Raw genomic sequence first — 21,037 nt, 5'->3', positions numbered from 1 at the left:
GAGAAGTAAGGCAAACTGCCTGGATCCCTCTGATATACGGCAGTCCCAAAGCCTGAGAGGAGAGCTGAGAGCAATCGCAGTAATCTGACAACCTAGGACTCAGTAATTTGGTTTAATCTGACCCATCTCCCAAAGGTGTGGCCTCCAGTTGTCAAACAATCAGCATGGCTCATAGAAGTGGGGAAGGTACAAAGTGCATAAGCTTAGACTTCTGTACGATGTATACAAACTGACACATCAACCAACGTTTACATTTTTTAGTACAGGCTGACAGAGAGTGAGGTGGCGAGACTGATCCAGGCCAAGCATCTCAGTGATGGATGTATGATCAGAGCAGTGAGACAGCAGAGTGGAATCGGAGATTAGAGAAGAATAATGTCCAAAGGTATCCTCAACCCTGAAGGTTCCCTGCTCCTTCACTTAGCCAAAAACCAGGGAGCACTAAGGGCTGAGCACCAAGGACAGACCTGGGAACGATGGTGACTTCCTTACTCTGCTGTGAGCAAAAGACTGCATTTTCATAAAGCACCCATGTTTCCTCTCAGCAGATTCAGTGTTGTAAAAGTTACAGTACTTGGCTTAACCTGGTAATTATTTTATTAGTATTTTAGCTATTGGAGATTTTTTCTTGAAGCAGATCTTGCATTTTTATCAACCTCTGTGGCCTTAATGCCTATTACACAGAACACAGCAGGTGGTGAAAGAAGAAGAGAGAGGAATAAAGGAATAAAGACTAGATATTTCTACAAATAGGTAAAAGTTGCAAATAATGGTTAATAAAGATTTATGTGTAAAAAATCATTAACACACAATGCAATGTCTCCTGTATGTATTTCTTCCTAAATATGAACGAGCATAGAGGCCTGCTACAGCGGGTATGCACGGATATTCATTTCAAAAAGTCAGAAATCAACGTTAGCTCAAGGTGGCAGAGAAGATCTTCCTAAGTCTCAACTGGAAAGATCAGTTACCACCTTCTGACTCGCTCCAGTGACAACTGAGTGAATACTGTTTCTCTGGACTTAACGATAAAGTTCCTCATGAAGCAACAGGATTCCTATATAAGCATGATCAGGGGCCAACATTTTATCACAGCAAAACTCAGGACACCAGTGACATGACTAGGCATAATGAAACCTGTATTTTTAGACTTTTAAATGTCTAGGAAAAAATTTAGGTATGATCATGTGTCTAAGATGCAACGTATAGCTGAAGAGGCACTAGAAGGACTGAAATATAAACACTTCATGATGCAATCATCAATTATGTTCGGTGAAACTGACAAGGTTGGTCATTTATGTAAACAAATGTGGCTGCCAAGGCAACCTTCCAGTGAGCTTGGCTCTTTAAAGGCAGGTACAAAAGACGAGAGTCCACTGCAGGAAGGCAGGCCAGTCCTAAGTGGGCAGAAGCTCACAGAAAATTTAAAGAAGGCAGCAACTGCAATTACAAGCACAAAAATCTGTTTTACAAACTTTTTTAGCACTAATTCCACCATTCAGATAACGTGATGCTGACATGGAACTGGGGGCACAGAATTTACTCAACTCCTACTCGGTATCTTCTTCATCAAAAACACCTTACAAACCAGCGATGAACAACTAAGTTTAAGAGGAACGTTAAGCCCAAGATAACCAACACATCAGTAAGCAAGCATCTACAGATGCTCACGAAGTTCAAACCTCTGCGCCTAGGATTACCATGCCCCGAGGCCCCCAGAGAATCTGCTTATTATAGGACTGCTGCCTACTTTTGGGAGAGAGCAGAGAGAACAAGGAGATTTTAGAAAACAGACCAAATATCAAGCCAAAGCAACACAGATTTCTGCAAACTACAGAAAACAAAGCTTGACATTAACCACTACAGATTCTTTCAAACTGAAATTCTTCAGAAAGAAGTGTTACACCTGCGACTTTTGGAAATTAGAAAACAAAGCACTGACCACCAAGAGCCATCACGGGTTCAGGAAAAGAAGCCGTTCCCTACCAGCTTCAGCTTAGTTACAAAATAAGGTTTCGAGCAAAGGGAAGCTGAGCGTGCAATGCATCCTACTTAAGGCAAGAGACCAGGCACTGTGCCTTAGACTTTCTTGTGGAGAGGGAGATGACACCTTGTCAGCTAACTACAACCCCTTGAGGTGTGAAGACTGTGCTCAGTGACATATTATGGGGCTCTGTTCTTGATTTTATGGAATTTAATTCAATGATTTAGATGAAGACATATACAGTGTACTTATTTACTATATGATAGAAGGCACAAAGACCGTATTATCAAAATTAAAAAATATCCCGACAAATTGGAAAATGGTTTAAATCTAGTAGCATCATTTCTGGTCAATGTACCCCTAAATATGTATGATTAAAAAAGGCAAATGTTCAAATGCAGAACCATGTAACAGCCATGATCCAGTAAAATGCACCGAGTGATCCCAGCTGCTTATAACTCGGTGTTAGCCTACCCGGTACAATTCAAGGAGTTCATGCTAAGTTAGACAACACACTGTGTTGCACTGATCAGGCCAAACGTGGGAATATTTTGTTTCTGAGCCACATTTTGTGTAAGGACAATGACACACTGTGTGTCGGAAAATGGAAAAGACCATGTAAATTCCAGAAGCCCTGTCACCCGAGGGATGGTGAAGGATACTGAGACGTTTATTACGGTAGAAGAATCAGGGGAACTCAATATAGTTTTAAGCCTGTAGGGCATACCAGCCGCCTGGACTCATCTAGTTTCAGAGGTCACGGCCAGGAGAACGTGTACAGGTCGGAATGTCCATGGAAGGAGAACTGGGATCGACAGTGTGAAGCTCGTTCTAAAGGCATGGCTACCATGTGTGGAAAGGGACTTCTTTGTCATCTGATAACCCTGGCAAGGGTGTTGTCGAGGGAGCCCAGTGAGTGGCTGAAGGCCACAGTCCGAAGCCTGTTGGGACTTCATCCCCAAATCCAGTGGACAGCAAGGACTTCGTACATACAATGAAGCAAAGATGAAAACCAGAACGAAGGGGCGGCTCTTCTGCCCCAGACGGTTGTGCCTTTGTTTGTGTTAACAAAATCTCCGCCCTTTTGTAAACACTGTCAAGTGAATGTGTGAACAGAGTGCAAAAGATATTCAATCATATATTTGACAATATCATATTAGGGTTGCAGGAAAATACAGTCTTCTGTCTACTCACTATTTTTGCACTGACAAGTTCGACAACCACTGCGATCGAGTTTGAAACCATAAATGCAGTCCTTCTCCGTCAGAGTGCAGTTTGATAACTCCCCGCAGGCAGGTGGATCGATTGTGATGTAGGTTGGTTCTAATAATGAAAAAGGGGGGAAAAAAGTCAATGCAACATATGATTACTTCTTAGATGCTATTCAATCTCTGAAGTCCCATCCTACAGCAGGTTACAAAAATCTAATGGATAATATTCATCAAATTCTAAACTTTTATACTCATCACTACCCCTGAAACAAATTATTTTAATTCAGATTTTCGAAAATGTGAATGCTCCACTTCTTTTTTGTTTTTATTGCTGGGGGTTGAACACAGGGACTCGTACATGAGGCAAGGGTTCCACCACTGAGCTACACCCCAGCTACTCTTTCTTATGTGTGAGGAATCTCTGTATTTTGGTTGCCTCATACAATCCTTCTGATGGTTACTGCTAAGGAATACAGACAAGAGGTTAGAACGAACTCCATTTAAATTGTTGAATGTTCTTCTGTTTTTTTCCTGAGGTCTGGGAGTTATTTTTTTATAATCATCAATACACAGCTGATAAATGTCAATGATTTCACTGTGCACTCTTTTATCTTTTATGTGACACTCCCTTACTTATGATAGATGGTATGATGGGTAGTGGTTACTAAAAGCTTACCCACTAGGCTCAGGGGCTTGTGGGTGTGGTATGGAGAGCACAAGAATCCAGGAGAAAGAACAAGCAGGGATGCTGGGAAGAAAGGCACAGAAGAAACAGATCGAAAGGGATGCTTTAACTTTCACATTGAGAATGAAGAGCTGCTCTGGGGAGCGATAGTTACTACACACACTGACATAAAGCGCATTGTGTTTTATACAATGTCTACTGTTCTGTTCATAATGCTTTAAGCTTCTGCATACTCTAGTAGGTGACCACTATTATCATCCCCTTCATAAGGAAACAGAGTGCCCTCACATGCCCATGGTCACCGCAGTAGCAAGTGGTGGGCCCAAGATTTGAACTCAGGCAATCTGACTCTAAATCCCATTCTTAGTTGCTGCATATCCTGTTTAATGGTACCTGCTCTGTGGTGAACAGATATGGGACCGTTTTTATACTGATGTGTCACCTTTTTGACCAAAAGATACTACGAACTTCTTCAAAGTAAGCTGTTTCTCACAACATCTTCGTGAAGGAGCCAAGCACAGAATGTTTGCACCTGTTTTCACAGATGGAAAACATGAGGTGCAGAGAGAGTAATGGCTTATCTAAGTTTGCACAGCAACCAACCAATAGCAGGCTGGGAATAGAACAGAACAGTGTTTCCTGGCCCCCTGTCCAACTCTATCCATTAGCCCACACTGTCCTCTCCAATTTCATCTCCTGTCACGGCGGAAGACAGACCAAAATGAGCGACCAAAATTTAGCTGCCACTCCTACGATCAAGAGTTCTACATTTTAATCCACCTACTAAAAGTGGACAGTGATTCAACACTTCACAGGCAGGAGACAATGATGACTTAGGAAAGAGATGCTCTGACAGCATTCTCCCAATAAAAATACGTATGACGTGTGAACTGTGTTTTCTCTGCTTTTATTGCAACATATGTTTTAAAGAGCATCTTCCTGAATTTTTTATATAAACTTTCCACTACTATAGAATTTCTAATTTTTCAATGACTAAAGTATTCTTTCTGACAGGTAACTATAAGCATAAAAAGTATAAGACATCATTTCTTTCCTATGTTCTCTTAAAATTTACCATAACATAAACATTTTTGATTTTCAACCTCTTCATTTTCCTTTTTATCACTATGCTCGTTAGCCACCAAAAATAATGCTTCTCTTCCAGCCCTCAGCCACAACACAGCCATTGTTTCTCAAAATTATTCTTTCTTTTTCTCTTTTTTTGGGACAGAGGCTTGCTATGTAGTTCAGGCTGTCGTCAAACTCAAAGCAATCCTTTTGTCTTAGCCTTCTGTGTGCTGGGATTACAGGCATGTGCTACCACACCCGGCATCTCAAAATCATTCTAAACACAAGTATTAAGACAGGAAAACTTCTATCAGCTCTAAGTAAACCAATCATAGGTTGTCCTGGTGAGAAGGAGTTCTATGTTCTGGAGAGTTCTTCGACCAAGGATTAGGAGACTGCATGTGCTGCCATAATAGATAGTTCAGAGGTTAAAAAACAAGACTGAAGCTTATTTACACAGACCAGAAGAACCTTGTACTCACTCTTCACCGATCTTTAAGATATGAAGTTTATCTGATACCTCTGCCTTCAGAAAATGTAGCATGGAGAAATATACAATGGGAAAGATTAAACTGACACCAAAAATGCATAGTAACCATGGGGTGGTATGGAATTTTATTTTCACTAAGCTGTGGGCATCTGTTAAGAGAACATATTGTCCAATGTTATGAAGATGATCTTTCATTTCTAAACGATATTTTCCCTCAGCAGTGATGCCTGTGCTATCTTGAGGACATATTATGATTAATGAGTAGGATCAGGATTATAATCTTTGGCTAAAAAGATGAAGGGAAAATACACTGATGTGAACAGTTCCATGCCTGATCCAAGCGATGTGCAGCCACAGACATGCAAACAACACTTATCTCTCCAGGATGGGAAACATTTCCCTCCTGCATTCCACATCGTAGCTTTTGATCCATCAAACCAATGAAAAACAAATGCATCTGCTAGATAGGTGCTGGTCCTGAGATGCGCACTGTAGGTGTTTGGGTAAAGCGAGTCTTACTACTGTACGGAAGCCTGCTGGGCTTCTGACAAGGTGGTCACATGCAAGAGGTGAGAAATTATTTTGTGTCCCTACAAAGTTAACATTTTTGCACTCATTTATGACCCACATTAATGAAACAAACAGCTAAGTGTACAGACCACAAATTCTTACACCTCCAATATTTAATATTAAAACAGAAAATGTGAACAAATCATTGATTTATGACAACTGTCAATCTACCCTGGAACTATTCAATTTCCCCTTGATACTTTAGGCTGACGCCAACAATATTCACTGCGATTCAGTAACTGTAGACAGAAGTCTAATTTTTTGAAAGGCATCTTAACACTTGGTCCTTCATTTGACTACATTTGACAAATAAATATCCTCTTTCTACATGGAGAGAAACTGGGACAAATTTTAAAAGCCCAGTGGTGACACATTTTTTGGGTCCCTACTGCTGTGATTCTGTCCCTTGACTAACCTGATTCATAATGGATGTATCTGTAGGCCCCTCAGTGTCACCTAATATTTTATCTGAAATCATTTCCTACATCCTATTGCTTTTCATCATTCTCCCAACATTTTTACTGCTCAGTTTTCCATCAAGTAAGTCAGTATCTATAATAGTTCTCTTTCTGTGAGATCAACATTACAAAGGAAACATGCAGGAATAAATGATCTACAAAAAAAAAATCTGATCTTATCCAACACATTTGAGAATTTGATTTCAGTCCAATGTATTAATATGTAATCTCAGAACTAGTCACACTACATCAGGGTAGTTCTTCGAGAAAGAAGTGCTGTGAGAAACTGAAATTCAATTCCGTGTTTTGAGTAATGACACCAAAGTGAATCATATTTGACATCATCCCGAATGAAAGTATTTTACATAAACACTGCATTTACAATCCTGAAATAATAATGATCAAAGAGATGGCTGGATTTTTTAAACACATATTTCAATACAAGGAAATTCTCAGTGGGAAAAGAGGTTATTTTAGAGAACCTAGAATCAGTATCACACTATGCTTGTGTATTGAGGACACATTAGGGGAAATACATAAGACATGTACTCCGCTTGTCTCTAAGTTATAGTTTCCTGGAATGTGGTTATCACAAATGGTTGGTAGTCCACTTTTCTCCAGTCTATGGAACAGTGCTCTTTGCATACAGAAAATAAATGATGTCCACAGACCAGAAGATTCTCATTTAAATTCTACACTTCTATGCTCTTGTATTACATGGGGGTATGGCACAGGAATCATGCCAGAGAGTACATGCCTTTTTGGACGGATGATGGCAATCCTCTGTCCTTGGCAAGATTGGTGAACAGAGTTTGGTTTGAGAATAGAGGCCTTGCCAAAACTTCTACAGACGTCACTGTACAACAAAGAAAACCACCCCCTTTAAACTAGTTCGGTAGGGAGATGAATTAGCAGACCTTTTTCAAAGGAGAGAAATGGTTTAGGATGTCCTTGTTTGGGAGAATGAGGATATTGCTAGCACAAGGTGGGCCTCGGTCAAAGGAAAATTCAATCAAGTAGTGCTTACAGGATGACCCTGAAATTCCATCTCATCTTGTATTGAATCAGCTGAGGAATTGAAGAAATACCTTAATGTCCTCCAAAGGAAGAAGGCTTGAAACAGCAGGAACTCATTGTCTTTGGCTACAACTATTTCTAAAGGGAACCCTGGAACAGCTTCTTTGTGGAGAAGAATTCTAGAAATAGTTTCTGAGCCTAGAAGCAATAAAGAACAAAAATGGGTGTTTGTTACATCTACATCCAGTTAGCTGCTTCCTACTCTGTATCTGAATGGGAATCACTAAGGTCTTCAACCTGTTGTTTTGTTGAATAAATTTTAAGAGTCTGTAAGCATCACACACTACCAAGAAGAGCTATTTTTACAACAACAGTTGTGATCATGTTAGGAATATGGACATTCGGCCACCAATTTTCATCCCAAATCTGAGAGGACAAAAGTCTGGAAGGAAACCTCTTGTAATACACAATAACATAAATTAAACATATTGGTCTTTTATATATATTTAAAATTCAGATTTCTTTTCACACGCTAGGGAGCCCAACAAACTCCTTAGCAGTAAAAATATTTTTAGGAAAATGTTATTTTTCAAGAATTAGCCTCAGACACCAAGTTTCTGAAAAACAATGTCCATGTTTTAGATTGATGTTTAAATATTTCCTAGAGCAATTTTCTCTACTCAATTGGGAATAAGGTACTATGATTATAATGAATTTGATTAAGAATACGAAGTTAAAATGAAAATCATGCTTCTAATTTCCAGGCCACAGCAATAGATCATAAAATAACATATATTTGATTATGCAGATGTTACAAATGTGCCAAGTATATCTAAGCTCTCTGCTTTCTTGCTTTTTGCTATTTTATGGAGAATTCTCCCAAAGGCAGCAAGAGAAGGTAAATTCCAATTTAACTTTTAAAGATGCTAATTTAGTTGCATAACAATCCGATTATCACAACATATAATTAAATGACTTTGGAAGAAAAGAACAAAAAAGAATATATTCTGACCCAGCTATATTAAAATATAAAATAATTATGTTAATGTGCCTCTGAAACAATTGATACAATCAATGGTATTTACGTTTCAGGATTATGCAGCTTAAATAAAAAATATTAATAGATGCTTTTAGCTTAGTGTCGAATCTGTATGACTCAAATTCTGGTTTTGAATGAATCCATACAAGATCGGTCTTGTACCTTGATTAGTAGGAGCTGGTTGTCTCCCACAAATAGCACTAATTATTGCCACTGAGGAAGGAGAGAAGCTTCTTTTTGATTAGCAACCCTGGGAAACCACAGCCGGTTAGCTGTTCCTGTGGATGGTGTGTGATCCTGGACAGCACACCACGAAGGCCAATGGAGGTGGCCCGCCTGGGTCAGCCACAGCACTGCCGCTGTGGGCTCTAGCTTTCCACGGAGTCCAGAGGCACAGCTGCCACAGCTGTGTTCTGGGCAATCAGCAGGGCTGGGCCGCCTGGCATGGGCAACAGCTATTAGAGGCACCTTCACCTCCGACACATACCCACAAAGAAAGTCGTTCTGCAGGAACCTCACATAAGCACATTTCCAGAAAAAGTACTTTTTAAAGACCAACACATGCTTTATGTCTTTTTTTAAGGGAGATAAATTGCAAGTAGGAGCAGTAGGACAAATGAAGCTAATTCATATCTGTCCCTCAGTTATTGTGTCGCTTCTTGGGCTTTAATAATGTTTTGCATGTTTTACACAGCTCTTCACTATAAATTCCCAAGCCTACTTATGTGATTGTGAGAGACAAAAATGAACAATGATGTTCTCTTTTCAGACTTAATTTGGGCACGCATTTTCTTAAGTTGTGTTTTTCTTTTGGCTGGACTTGGTTAAGCCATGTGAATATGCAATGGGTGGGAAAACTCCAAAGCTTTATTCACTTTATATGGCAGTTCAATGGCTAAATATATCAGGCCTCCTCTGGCCCCACCAGTAAACGGTAGCCTGTTCAGGGCCATAAAACTGGAGATAAGGCTGGCCAAGTCAGACCTGGAGGAGGTAGCTTATCTGCTTCACTGTCTCTTCATAGGTCATTCTGTTACCACGGTTGCTTTTCAGATGTGACCCATGACTAGACAGAACACCATTCAAATAAATCACCAAGCTGTCAACATAACCGAGCCTGGGAAGGAAAGCTCGGTGAAGATCAAGTTTTCGAAATGAAGCCAGAGAGAAAACTCTATTAATGTAGACAAGAAGAAAGAAGTTGAGGATACAAAATTCCCTAATCTGGAAATGGGAATTTCCATGGGTATAAATGTGTACTTAAGAAAGTCTCATTAAGTCATGGAAAAAAAATCTGTAGTTGGAATTCTCAAATTCTTTCAACCACTACACGTTTAGTTATCCTTTTTCCTTTGTATATATTTCTCATAACAACACCTACAGCCTTGTAATTTCTGCAGTACTTATCTCTGCTTTATTTTAAAATGAATGGTGTGAAAATGTTCCCAAGATTTGTATTATTTTGTGGTCAGATATAGAAATAACCATATATTTATTTTAGACCTATTTATTAACTTTATATGCTTTTCTTGGGAATCTTGGCTGTTAGACTTATTTTTCTTCCTTTACTAATCTCATTTTTAATAAGAAAAGACAGTAGTATGATTAAGAGAATATTAAATGACCACAAACGACAAATTTAAAAAATTCTTATATAAAGTGGGATTATCTTTTTTCCAGGAATTCAGCTTGAGACAACTCACAAAATGACTGGATTCCAAGAATAATTTAGACATTTTAAATTTGTCTTATATTTTTATTGTATTCTTTTTTATCTCATTTTAAATAATGACCACAAACGACAAATTTAAAAAATTCTTATATAAAGTGGGATTATCTTTTTTCCAGGAATTCAGCTTGAGACAACTCACAAAATGACTATATTCCAAGAATAATTTAGACATTTTAAATTTGTCTTATATTTTTATTGTATTCTTTTTTATCATTCATTTTAAAGGAAATGTCTTGGTACCCTTTTATCTGAAAATATACCACATCTCTATGTGCTTATGTGTGTGTGTGTGTGTGTGTGTAGACATTTTAATAGTTATATTCAATCCAGGTCAGGAAGTCATATGGTCAGAATTCTGGTAATTTTAACCCAGCCCTCTGGGAAATGAGGAAGGTCCTCATTTTAGGGACAACGCCTCACTCATTGTGTATAGTATCAGCAGCTAGTACAGCACTTGATCTGGAGCACTGATTAACAAATAACCAAAGAGGAAAAGAGACACCTAAGACACATTATTTGACAAAGAAGGGGACCACTCAATACTGTCCCGAAGAGGCTGAATATCTGACTTCCTTACTTTTGGAGGATTGAACAGTAAGTTCCTCTGGGCTCTCATCACTGCAGCAGTGCCCTGCGTATAGTAGGATACCACACCAACGAGTTCCACTGAGGGTGAAGCCAGATCTATGCAAACTTGGTACAGTTGGGAGAGTGAACACGAATGAAAATCCGCCTCCCATCCAAGCAATTCACAATGGAAAACTCAGTAATAACAGAGGTTCCTGCACTGAGCTAAAATATAATCTCTTATTTTTAGCTTAAGAATGCACAGAGGTACACAAGGCATTGTAGAAGGCTTCCTACCAAAATTCTTTAATGTATGGCACCCCAAATTTGAGTTATCGGGAGAATTCACTTTTGGGACTATCCCTTTCCTTGATGCTCCAAAATGGGAAAAAAAAAAAAAAGTTATTAAAATACCCCTGAAAATAGCTGGGCGCTCATCCAAGTCAGGAATTCATCTTGTACTGGATGAAGTATGGGCCCTTTTAACCAACTGCTCAGCAAATTTACCGCACAATTAAGCAAAGACTGGCAGGAATCAGAAGAAAAGAGGAGAGTCTAGACCAGAATGGAAAGTGGCCTGGCACAATGGCAGGGCTGAGTAGCCCTTTGATTTTACTCAGCGGGGACTTGAGTGGCAATGGTCAGGGCTCGTGGCCTGGAGTCTGGCTGGATGTGAGCAACACCAGGCAGAAGGCAAGCCAGAGAGGGCAGAGAGAGGTGAGGAGAGCAGGCTGGGGCTCTCAGGCTGATCAATGATCCTAGTTGGGAGAAGGAAGCAGCCAGACAAATGGATGTAGAAAAGAGTCAGCTTTCCCACAGGTCAAACAGCAAGGTCAAAATTCCAGGCAGAGGTTCAGGAAAAGCACTGGAGATCAAAGGCTAGGCCACAGAGGTCAGAACAACAGCAACTGGGCTCAACAGTGAAAATGGAGCCAGGAGCAAGAATGGCTTTTGAACCGGAGCCACAATGATTAAAGACTTCCATGTTCCCCATCTTATTTCTTCAACCTCTCTCTTCTGATCTGAAGAAAATCAATGTCAAGGCCATAGATTTGGAGTCACGACAGTTAGCTTCAGTCTAAACTCCTCATTACCTGGCATGTGGTGATCAACTTCTTTGGGCTTCTATAAAAATGGGAATCATAATTCCTACCCTCATAACATTCCTGTAAAGCTCAAGGAAGGTTGTAAAGAGAAGACCAACCCTAAGGGTTACATTTTTCTTATAATGATTGTTGTAATGAAAATACTGCCTGCTCAGAACTCAGATAATGACTAATTAATGAATTATAAATTCTTTTACAGACCTCAAGTGTGCAGCTTTGAAATCATATGACAGTTACTTCAGCATTCCAACCCAGTTCATTGTAACTTAAGCATTGTTTTCTATCTCCACTGAAAACATGAAGTGCACCTGGGCTGTGGGTCAGCTTGTCATGGGTTCCGTATGGTCTGGTAAGCTTTGGAGCGTATTAGTGACCAGCCACTGGTGCCTGTCACCTTTGCTGAGTAGCAGTCTGAGACCATTGTTTCACATTTTGACTATGTCTGTGGTGTCTCCAAGAGAACAGAAATCTCTCAGTCATCAGCTCATCCAATGTGAGCTGGAACAATGACTCTGTGTGCCTGGCTGACCTCGTTCTTCCTCTCTCACGAGGGAGGCCCTGCTAGATCTTCAGGGACAAAGGCAAACTCATCACAGTATCAGTTATACTATTTTAGTACCTTTGTCAGCAGCTTTGCCATTCTCAAGTTAAAAGAAGATACTGGAGACCCATATTTAAAAACTACATTTTATCAGCAAATCTTAGTTTCAGTAGACCAGTGATTTAAAATGAATGTGAACAATAAGAAAAAAATTCAATTAGTACTTCCATAATAATAATAATATTGAGGACCTTTCAAAGAATAATGCCCCCATTATCTGTCCCACACCCTAGGCAATTTAATTAGACTCCCACTCCCAAATAAATTCATCTCTGTGGAATCTTTTTAAAGCGCTTCCCAAGAAGGAAGATAAAGTTATAGTTTTGAAATGATCAGAGATTGCTGATCCTTCTCAATACCCAAGGCTGAGGCCATCCCAAACTGAAGGCTTATCTCCTGAACATATTTTAGCTTCACTAGTAAAATGAGATTTCATGAACTGTTTTACAAGTTAGCTAATATGAAAAGCAATAGCTGTACAACTGGAGTAAAAAAGCACATGGTCTCCAGCCTACCCCTGATGGCCCCACTGAAGGTGACTCCACTACCACCAAGGCTCGGGCCTAGGCACACAGTGGGCTCAGAATACACAAACGACCATGTGATTCCACAGTACAGCGGAGGCAGACTCCAGTTATGAACAAATGCTTTTAATAAGTACCCAGGTTCATCTTAGGTAGAAAATAAGCTGCAGCCAGGGTTGAGAGCAGCACACAGAGTACACGTTATGAGGTCTGGCTGGGCCTCTGAGTCAGCTCCAGCAGCCAGGGTGAAAAACAGACTCAGAATGCTCCATGACTCTTACTCCACAGTAACCAAGTGCCTGTGAGCCTCAGACTTTTCTTAGAGAGTCTCAGTTGTGCTTCATTCTAGTGTAAAACAGAGCTGAAGCCTTGGCATCAATCTTACTTCCAACCGGCAGCTGGCATTAGAGTCTGTCGTCTCTAATAGTCTGAGTACCTGCACTGGGCAGTTCCAAACAAACCTGATAAATTCAGCTCATCTCTCAGAAAGTAAAATCCACTTGATAGGTAAACAGGTATCCCATAGATATGAACAGTAAATAAAAATACGGTTGAACTGCTAATAACTCAAATTCGAGTCCAAAACAGAAGGTACCGTATGTCTCCCGTGTCTTCTATCAAAGTTCAAAAAACACCCTATATGTTCAGTGTTATTATTCCCTGTCAAATTTAGATCAGACGGATGGTGCGTCATTCGGACAAGGACCTGGCATTGCTCAGTCCCCTGAAGCAGACTTCCCATCTACACATGGGCTGATCTAGCGAGCATGCGAGTCACAGACCAAGGGGCTGAGGCATGAGAATGATGCTGTCATCACTGATGCTGTCATCACTGATGACGGGGACATCCGCGAAGGGCAAGGGATGTCCCTAAGAGACACTGCTTTTTTTCAGTCTGTCCTGCAGCAGACTGCAGCAGATGCTGTATGCACTTGCATGGTGTTTTATTTGCAGTAAGCAGATAGATACGGATAAGGCCTCAACAACAACTCACTGGAACCGTTCACTAACTCCAGGGCTAGCTCTCCTCTCCTAAACAAGGTGAAATCATTTTTTTCTTAGGTGATACATGTAAGACTGTGCCGTAGGAGTTTGAAATGGTACAGTCAGAAGCAGAGTTGCAGAATGTAAATATTAAAAATAAATTACATTGAGTCACCACTTATTTTAAGAGTTATTTCTATGGGCAAATTATTTTAGTCTACCTTATTTGAAAATGTCTCCCCCTGAATGGAACACCTGCAATTTCACAAAAATGTTGCAATATGACCATCTCAATGAATGCCTTTAGACTTAGAGGTCATAAAAGTACTACGTAGTAGGTAATTTTTAAAAAGAAACACACCAGGAGTTATACTAACAAAGAAGTGTTAGTGATAAAAGTACTCACTTTGGAGACTGTAAGACTGTGCCAAAATGCTGGTCATGTTAAATTTCTATTTGAAACTTGCCTTCAGAGTTGTTTTCAGAGCAAATTACTATGTCACAGAAGACAAAGTGCTTTTATTTTCCTGTCACTTTTTGCTTTTTCTGAACAGTTTTATCCAGCTTGATCACTCACCTTTTTCACCAGACTTAAACATGAATGACTTTTAGTAAACTTTCAAAGTCAGGGGTTTTATAAAGCCGCAGATAACTCTGAAGGATTGCGTGAGCTCAAAAGAGAAGCACCAAAAATATTCTGAATGATTGCATTCATGGAGTAAGTGTACAGTTTCCTCTTATGACTATTTTTAAAGAAGAAACACTTTGAGTATGTAAATCTTGGTATGTTTAAAAATAATTTCCTTCTGTAGTCAGACCTTGTAGTACTGGTGGGAACAAACAAACATGTTTCATAGGAAAAGTGCCAGGAGGTATGTTAAATATAGGCAGGGCCACGTCAATCCATTCCTTGAGAGCTGTGACACCACTGAAAGGAAATGAAGATGAAGACTTGAAAGTAAAGTGGCTGAATACAGCCAGTTAGGTGAAGAGCAGAGGACCTCTTCAAAGTCGGAAACTGTGATTACTAATTAAAACATTAAATCCTATTGGATTGACAAAAGCAAAACGGAAACCTGATCAGCTCCTTATCAATGGCAGTCCAGTAGAAGATGGAATCTTTCTTTTCAAAGCCTGCAAGCCTTTTCTGAAGGGCGTATCTCTTAATAACCTTCATTAACTTCTGTTTGGTTGCCTAAGACTTGTCTGTTATCCAAAAAAGTTTAACATAGTCTCAAAAGAGATTGTGTTTATTTAAGCTTGTTGGAAAAACATTCCTATCATTTCAAGAATGACTAAATATTTTTCATTCACATACTTAGCATTCCAGACTATGTTTTCCTGCCTGTGTTGATTAGATGAAAATTAGCAGGCCTCAGTCTGATCTATTATCATCTTGGTAGAAAAAACACGAGAATCCCAGCAATAAGGCCACTTTAGGTGCCAGAGATGGACAGCAGTGGAATAAAGAGTAACCTGCCCCCTGCAGGCTATCTGCACACTCGGGCACAGGGCTTTCTGCACACATTCAGAATCAGTTCTGAGCAATTCTGAACAGTTAAGGCATTAAGCAGCTTGATCATCATGTATATTAAGAGTTTAAAGCCAACCTTAATTTTTATTTGTAAAACTTTGGTTATCCTGGCAGTGTCACCAAAAATCAAAGTGCACACAGCAGCCCTGAAGAACCAGCAGCAACAGGAATAGAATTCCAGGCAATAATCCACTCCCAGAACACGTGGCTCTTCACACCTGTTTACCTATTAATGTAAGTGATGGACTGAACAACTGAAGAAAGCCGCTCACACGAAGGAACACAGTATATTTCTGTAGAGCCTGAAAACCATACAATCTTGAAAGTGATACCTGGAGGTCAGATGAGAATGTCTGTTACATTTGTCTTATCTACAGTCTAATGTTACTTTAAATATCTAGAGATATTTTAAATGATTAGTGAATAATAAAAATATTAGAAAATTCACCACTGAAAAATTTCTGATGCTTAGGTTAAAGACCTAAGCTTAACATGTGATCGTCTGCTATGCATTTGTTACTCAACATATGACCTTATTTGGACATCCAGAAAACAGGCTGCTATATTTTAATTTCCATTTATGGAACTAGTTTCCAGGACATTTAGAGTTAAAGGATGAAAGAGCATGCCTAACAGTCTTTAGGATATTACGAATATTTTATTATTCTTGGCTTACTAATAATAGCACAGTACACGGCACTGGAGCACTACCACCCATAAAGTGAGTTCTGATCCCTGTTATGTACCAGAATGTTAATACAAGTGACCCTGTGGCATCTCTGGCTTCACTGCCTCTGCGGGGTCAGCCAAACTATGCTTGACTCCTTGCCACAGAAGCAGTAATTTAATCATTTCAGATACTGTTCGGTGAGGAAGCATTATGGGTAGGGCTGGAAACATTTTTTTCTTACTTCACGGAATTCCCACCCAGATATGTGCCTGGTACAGGCTTTTCTGGCAGCCCAGTGAAATCTTAGTTGAACAGCAGCTGGATTCGAATTACAGCAACATTTCCAAGAGAGAATACAGTGCTTCTCTGAAACTAGGACTAAAGACCACAAGTGACAGCTCACAGACCACCCCCGCCATGTGAAGGAGCACTGCATGCAATTTCTTGGGTGGGCTGATGGTGAGCGGCCTAGTAAATACACACTGACCAAGACAGGTCACACTCGGTTTCAACACGGGCCCAAGCACGGCCACGATTCCCCAAGTCACAGAGAGATCCAAGAAAGCCATGAGGCGGTGGCAGAGGGGATAGTTGATTTTCAGGCTCAATTACATTCCATTCTAAATCCAGAGAATTAGAAAGAATCCACACACAGTTAATTTTTTGTTTGTTTGTTTGAGACAGGGTCTTGCTATGTAGTTCAGGTTGGCCTTGAACTATGTAGCCCAGGCTGGTCTTGAGTTTACAGTGATCCCCCTGCCTCAGACTCCCAAGTGTTGGGATTACAGGTGTGTGCCACCATGCACAGACCACATTGAATTTATCCCTCTACTTTAAGAGATGAAAAAGTCCAGGAGAAAGAGAATTATCAGGCCTTCCTGAAACTCACCTTAGTAATGGACAATAGCTTGGCAAATAATACTGCTTTACAGTAAAATAATACGATGGACCCTTATATGCTCAACATCCCCCTTTGAAAATCTGTAAATACTTTTGACATCTTGTCTGAGATAGAAAATAAATTTTTAGTGTCAGAAGAACAAGGAGAAAAAGGAGACCCACCATTCACCCAACTACAAGTGCAGAATTTATTTACTGGCAATGTGACTATACTTCTGAATGGGACCTTTTAAATATCACCTGAGTGGTTCTTAGCCCTCAACAAGTGATATTCTAGTGTTGACTCCACAATCTCCAAGGTCATCAAAATCATCACCAACCCTGCAGGAAGCTTTGCACACGACACTGCCTGAGGACTCGCGAGTCAGCAGCTACCCAGGCAGGGTCCAGCACAGCCCAGATGAGACCACAGAGCAGGTCTGACACTAACCCACCTTACTTCATGCTGAAACGCTTATCTCTAGCAGCAGTGTCACAACTAAGCTGACCAACAGCTGTTTATGTCTCTTGTAAATCATACACGTGCCTCAGTTTTGCCTTCCCCAACATCTTTACAGACAATCAAATTCTTAATGGAAATGTATCTTGTTCTCAAGATCCTTCTGACATTAAATACTTCACAGAAGCGCTTATACTTGCTAATATCGAGGGGAATTTAACAAATTATTCCAAATATCTATAACATTAAAAATGTTCTTGCCTATGTGACTGTAATAATGCAGTGCCCCCCCCCATGAGGCATGTTTTCAAGACAGTTAAATGGGACAGAGAGCATTTACAGTGAGGGAAGCCACTGAAATTCTGTGGTTCTAGATTTCAAGGGACAAATCAGGAAAAGAGACTGCAGGTCATACATCAGTCTTGGAAGGGCCTGAGATTAAGCCACTGCTACTGGGAGGGAGCAAGAGGTGAGTGCTCTGGGAAGGGAGACTGGGCCCCGTGAAGCGCATGGGGCTGAGTGACCTGGAGCCACGTGGGCTCACTGTATGCCCAACACACAAAACACTCTGCTCTCTGTTCTCAAATACAAATATCTTAACAATATTCTTTCTACTGATCAGGGTCCAAACTGCTGATGGCTTTTTGAGTTTGGTTAAGGTAGTCGTACATGTTACCTTATGTGGACCTATCTCAGTTAAGATCGGCTGTTGGGAGCTGTGGGTTAGGACGTCCTACTCCATTCTCTCTCTCCTTCCCTTCTGCCTTCACTCATTATCCACAAAGTTTTGAACATCTGCCCACTGGCAGATTCTGGGGCACAGCACCGGTGTGTCTCAAAGACAGTTCACATTTGGGGTCTAAAGCATGGGCTCCAGAGCTCTGCTGCCACTTCTGAGCTGTGTGACCCGCGCCTCTGAGTCATGGATTCTGCGACGGTAGACTGGGATGTGAGCAACTACACTAGAAGGATGCTGTGGGGATCAAATGGGCTCAGGATCTTAACACACTTAGGCTTGGCACACAGGAAGTGTGTGAGAAACATCAGCTACTCCCATTGAGAGTTACAGGGATGGTGAGAAGACATAATGCTGCGGTCTCTTCCTTTCTTTATGTCAGTTTTTAAGATAACGTCATGCCTTCCCTGTGTACTCTAAAGTCACTCACGTCACATGCCCGTCCATACATTTCCATCCTTGCTCTTCACAGGGTCTGAAAATCCATAACTAGCTAGAGACTTGCAGCCTGGAATGGCTTATCTGTGTACCTGGATTAGGTGTTGACAATAACTTGCTAAGACTTTGGCATGAGAGTACTTAAGTGGCAACTTAAAAAGCACTTAGGTACTTGTGAATCAAGTTGCCCTGTCTTGAAGAGCTCCCAGGGTCACGTCCCCAGTCCTCTGGGAGCAACCAGGCACATTACGTTGTCACTTAGAAGGTATGGATCTTCAGTAACGACAGCCGCGATTAGTTTCCTCCTCCCTGTAGGATCTAACGTGCCTTATGTGGTGATGCAGTAATTTATTTAGAAAGAATCTACAACCACAATCCTTGTATGGGGTCCGTCCCTCTAATTTCAGGCTTTATGTACCTTGAGACACAGCTAATGGAGTAACGGCCAACACTTGTTACGTAAATGTGTGTGGAGGAATTTAACGAGTGTCTTAACTGAATAAATATCAGTCATTCTGCTTTTCCATACATGATTTTGGTGGACTGCTTATTTATTATACATTAGCACCTTGCTTTTTTTTAAGTTCATACAATCCTTTTGATATTCTACAACCACTTGTAATTGTTTTTAAGTAAACTATTGAATGACTGCTGAGAAAAGTATTTTCAAATGGTTCCACAGAGTTTCTTGGATTCTGTATAACAAGAACCATTCTCCTTGTATTATTTTGCAAGTTTATTGTCACTGATAACAAATAACCTAATCATACCTTTTAGTGTCACTGTAAGCTGTGCATTGTTTTTTGATTTCAGGCCAAAGAATACTTCTATCCTTATTACATTTTAAAATGACAGTTAATGGGGAGCAAACACAATCTTAAGGTAAAACTCACTGCTTGATGAGAGACAAAAAAATAGGCAACACAAAATAAATTAGTTCTTGGAGAACTAGAAAGTAGAATCTTCTGAAAAGTTTTATGAAACGAAATAAGTGCTACAGCATATAAGAGACATATCAGGCTCTTACAGCGGCAATGACAAAAATACTCTCTGAGGGGCAGAGGGCTGCTGGGGCAGGAGGCCTAAGAATGAAGTCCGGGAGCCAGAGGAACTGTTCTCCGGCGGAGAGAGCAGGTGGGGTATCACGTCCCCAACACTGGAGTAGTCCTCAAACTCCTCATGATTTTCTTCCCTGCCACACTGCTTGTCTCTCCTCATGCAGAACTAAAAGCCAGAGGTGAACAGAGATTAATAAGGGAACCGGAGATCGAGGGCAGAAGCAAACTGGATAGCACAAGGAGGCGGGGAAACAAAATAAAAATGGAGCCGAGCCTGAAAGACTTACAGTTTATCCCAGCTGTGCCACAAAAAGGCAACTTATGGGAAATTTATCTAACTCTCTCTAATCCTTCATTTTTTCATTTCTAAAATGGGATAACAAGGCTTTGGCACAGTGTTATGGTGATGGTTAAAAGATACTGAGTACATAGAGCACTTAGTACACAGTTCCTCAATATGAACATTCCCTTTTGCCTTGTTCACTTTAAAACTTAGCCTAAGTATGTTCTTTGACATTAAGGATATCTCTTATTTATCTTTGCTTTTTCTGGACTACAGGAGGTGCTTTATTAATTTTTTGGAATTAATGGCTCACTCAGACTATAACTCTTTTCTCAAATAGTGAAAGATTAGATTACAATTCTAGGTGGATATTGCAGAGTCCAAAAAGTAAGGGACCAAAGTAACATTCCCTCGCCAAACATCTACATGAGGTAAGCATAAAGCAATTCTTATATACATATATATCCCTAGCCACCAAGAGCTTCCCTTCTCTACTTATCACAACACATATGCCAATGATGTAAAGGATGTGGGTGAAAGGCTTTGGCTTTTTGCTTTCCTTTCACTTACTATTGCAGGAAATGTACTATTTTTTAAACCTTTAAAGTCTTATTTTAAACTGCTCAATCAAGACCCAAGAGATTAAAAGGGCAGTGTTCAATGGATTATACACTTACAATGAACTTTTCTAACAATATCATCCACACACTGGTCCTGAAATATTTCAAGTTGCTAAGTTTCCACCTCTGTAGTGTCACCAAGCACCCTTTCCTGTAAAGCCTACTGTACAACCACGGCACACACTTCTACATACCCCTTTTCCCGCCCTAAAACACTGCCTTTATGGGACAGGAGGATGTGCATCCAGGTGGGCCTCTGTCACAACGCTGGTCACCTAGAAGCTATAAAAGCTTGGAGGGGGCAGTTGCACCCTGAGGAGGGT

General features: G+C 40.4%; 1 protein-coding gene across 1 annotated transcript in view; it reads right to left on the bottom strand.

Moving 5' to 3' along the window:
• Positions 1–21,037, bottom strand: part of Crim1 (cysteine rich transmembrane BMP regulator 1) — a gene marked incomplete at its 5' end in the record, with an annotated part of 141,562 nt that overhangs the window by 42,314 nt on the left and 78,211 nt on the right. Inside the window, one exon of the mRNA XM_010611427.3 lies at positions 3,179–3,307. Within this exon, the coding sequence (XP_010609729.1) occupies positions 3,179–3,307 (129 nt within the window). The remainder of the gene's footprint in view (positions 1–3,178; positions 3,308–21,037) is intronic.

Source organism: Fukomys damarensis, unplaced genomic scaffold, assembly GCF_012274545.1.
Source record: "Fukomys damarensis isolate Sample0158 unplaced genomic scaffold, DMR_v1.0_HiC HiC_scaffold_2, whole genome shotgun sequence".
NCBI classification, from domain to species: domain Eukaryota; kingdom Metazoa; phylum Chordata; class Mammalia; order Rodentia; family Bathyergidae; genus Fukomys; species Fukomys damarensis.
The sequence above is the reverse complement of the archived record's forward strand: the minus strand, read 5'-3'. Positions and strand labels throughout refer to the sequence as shown.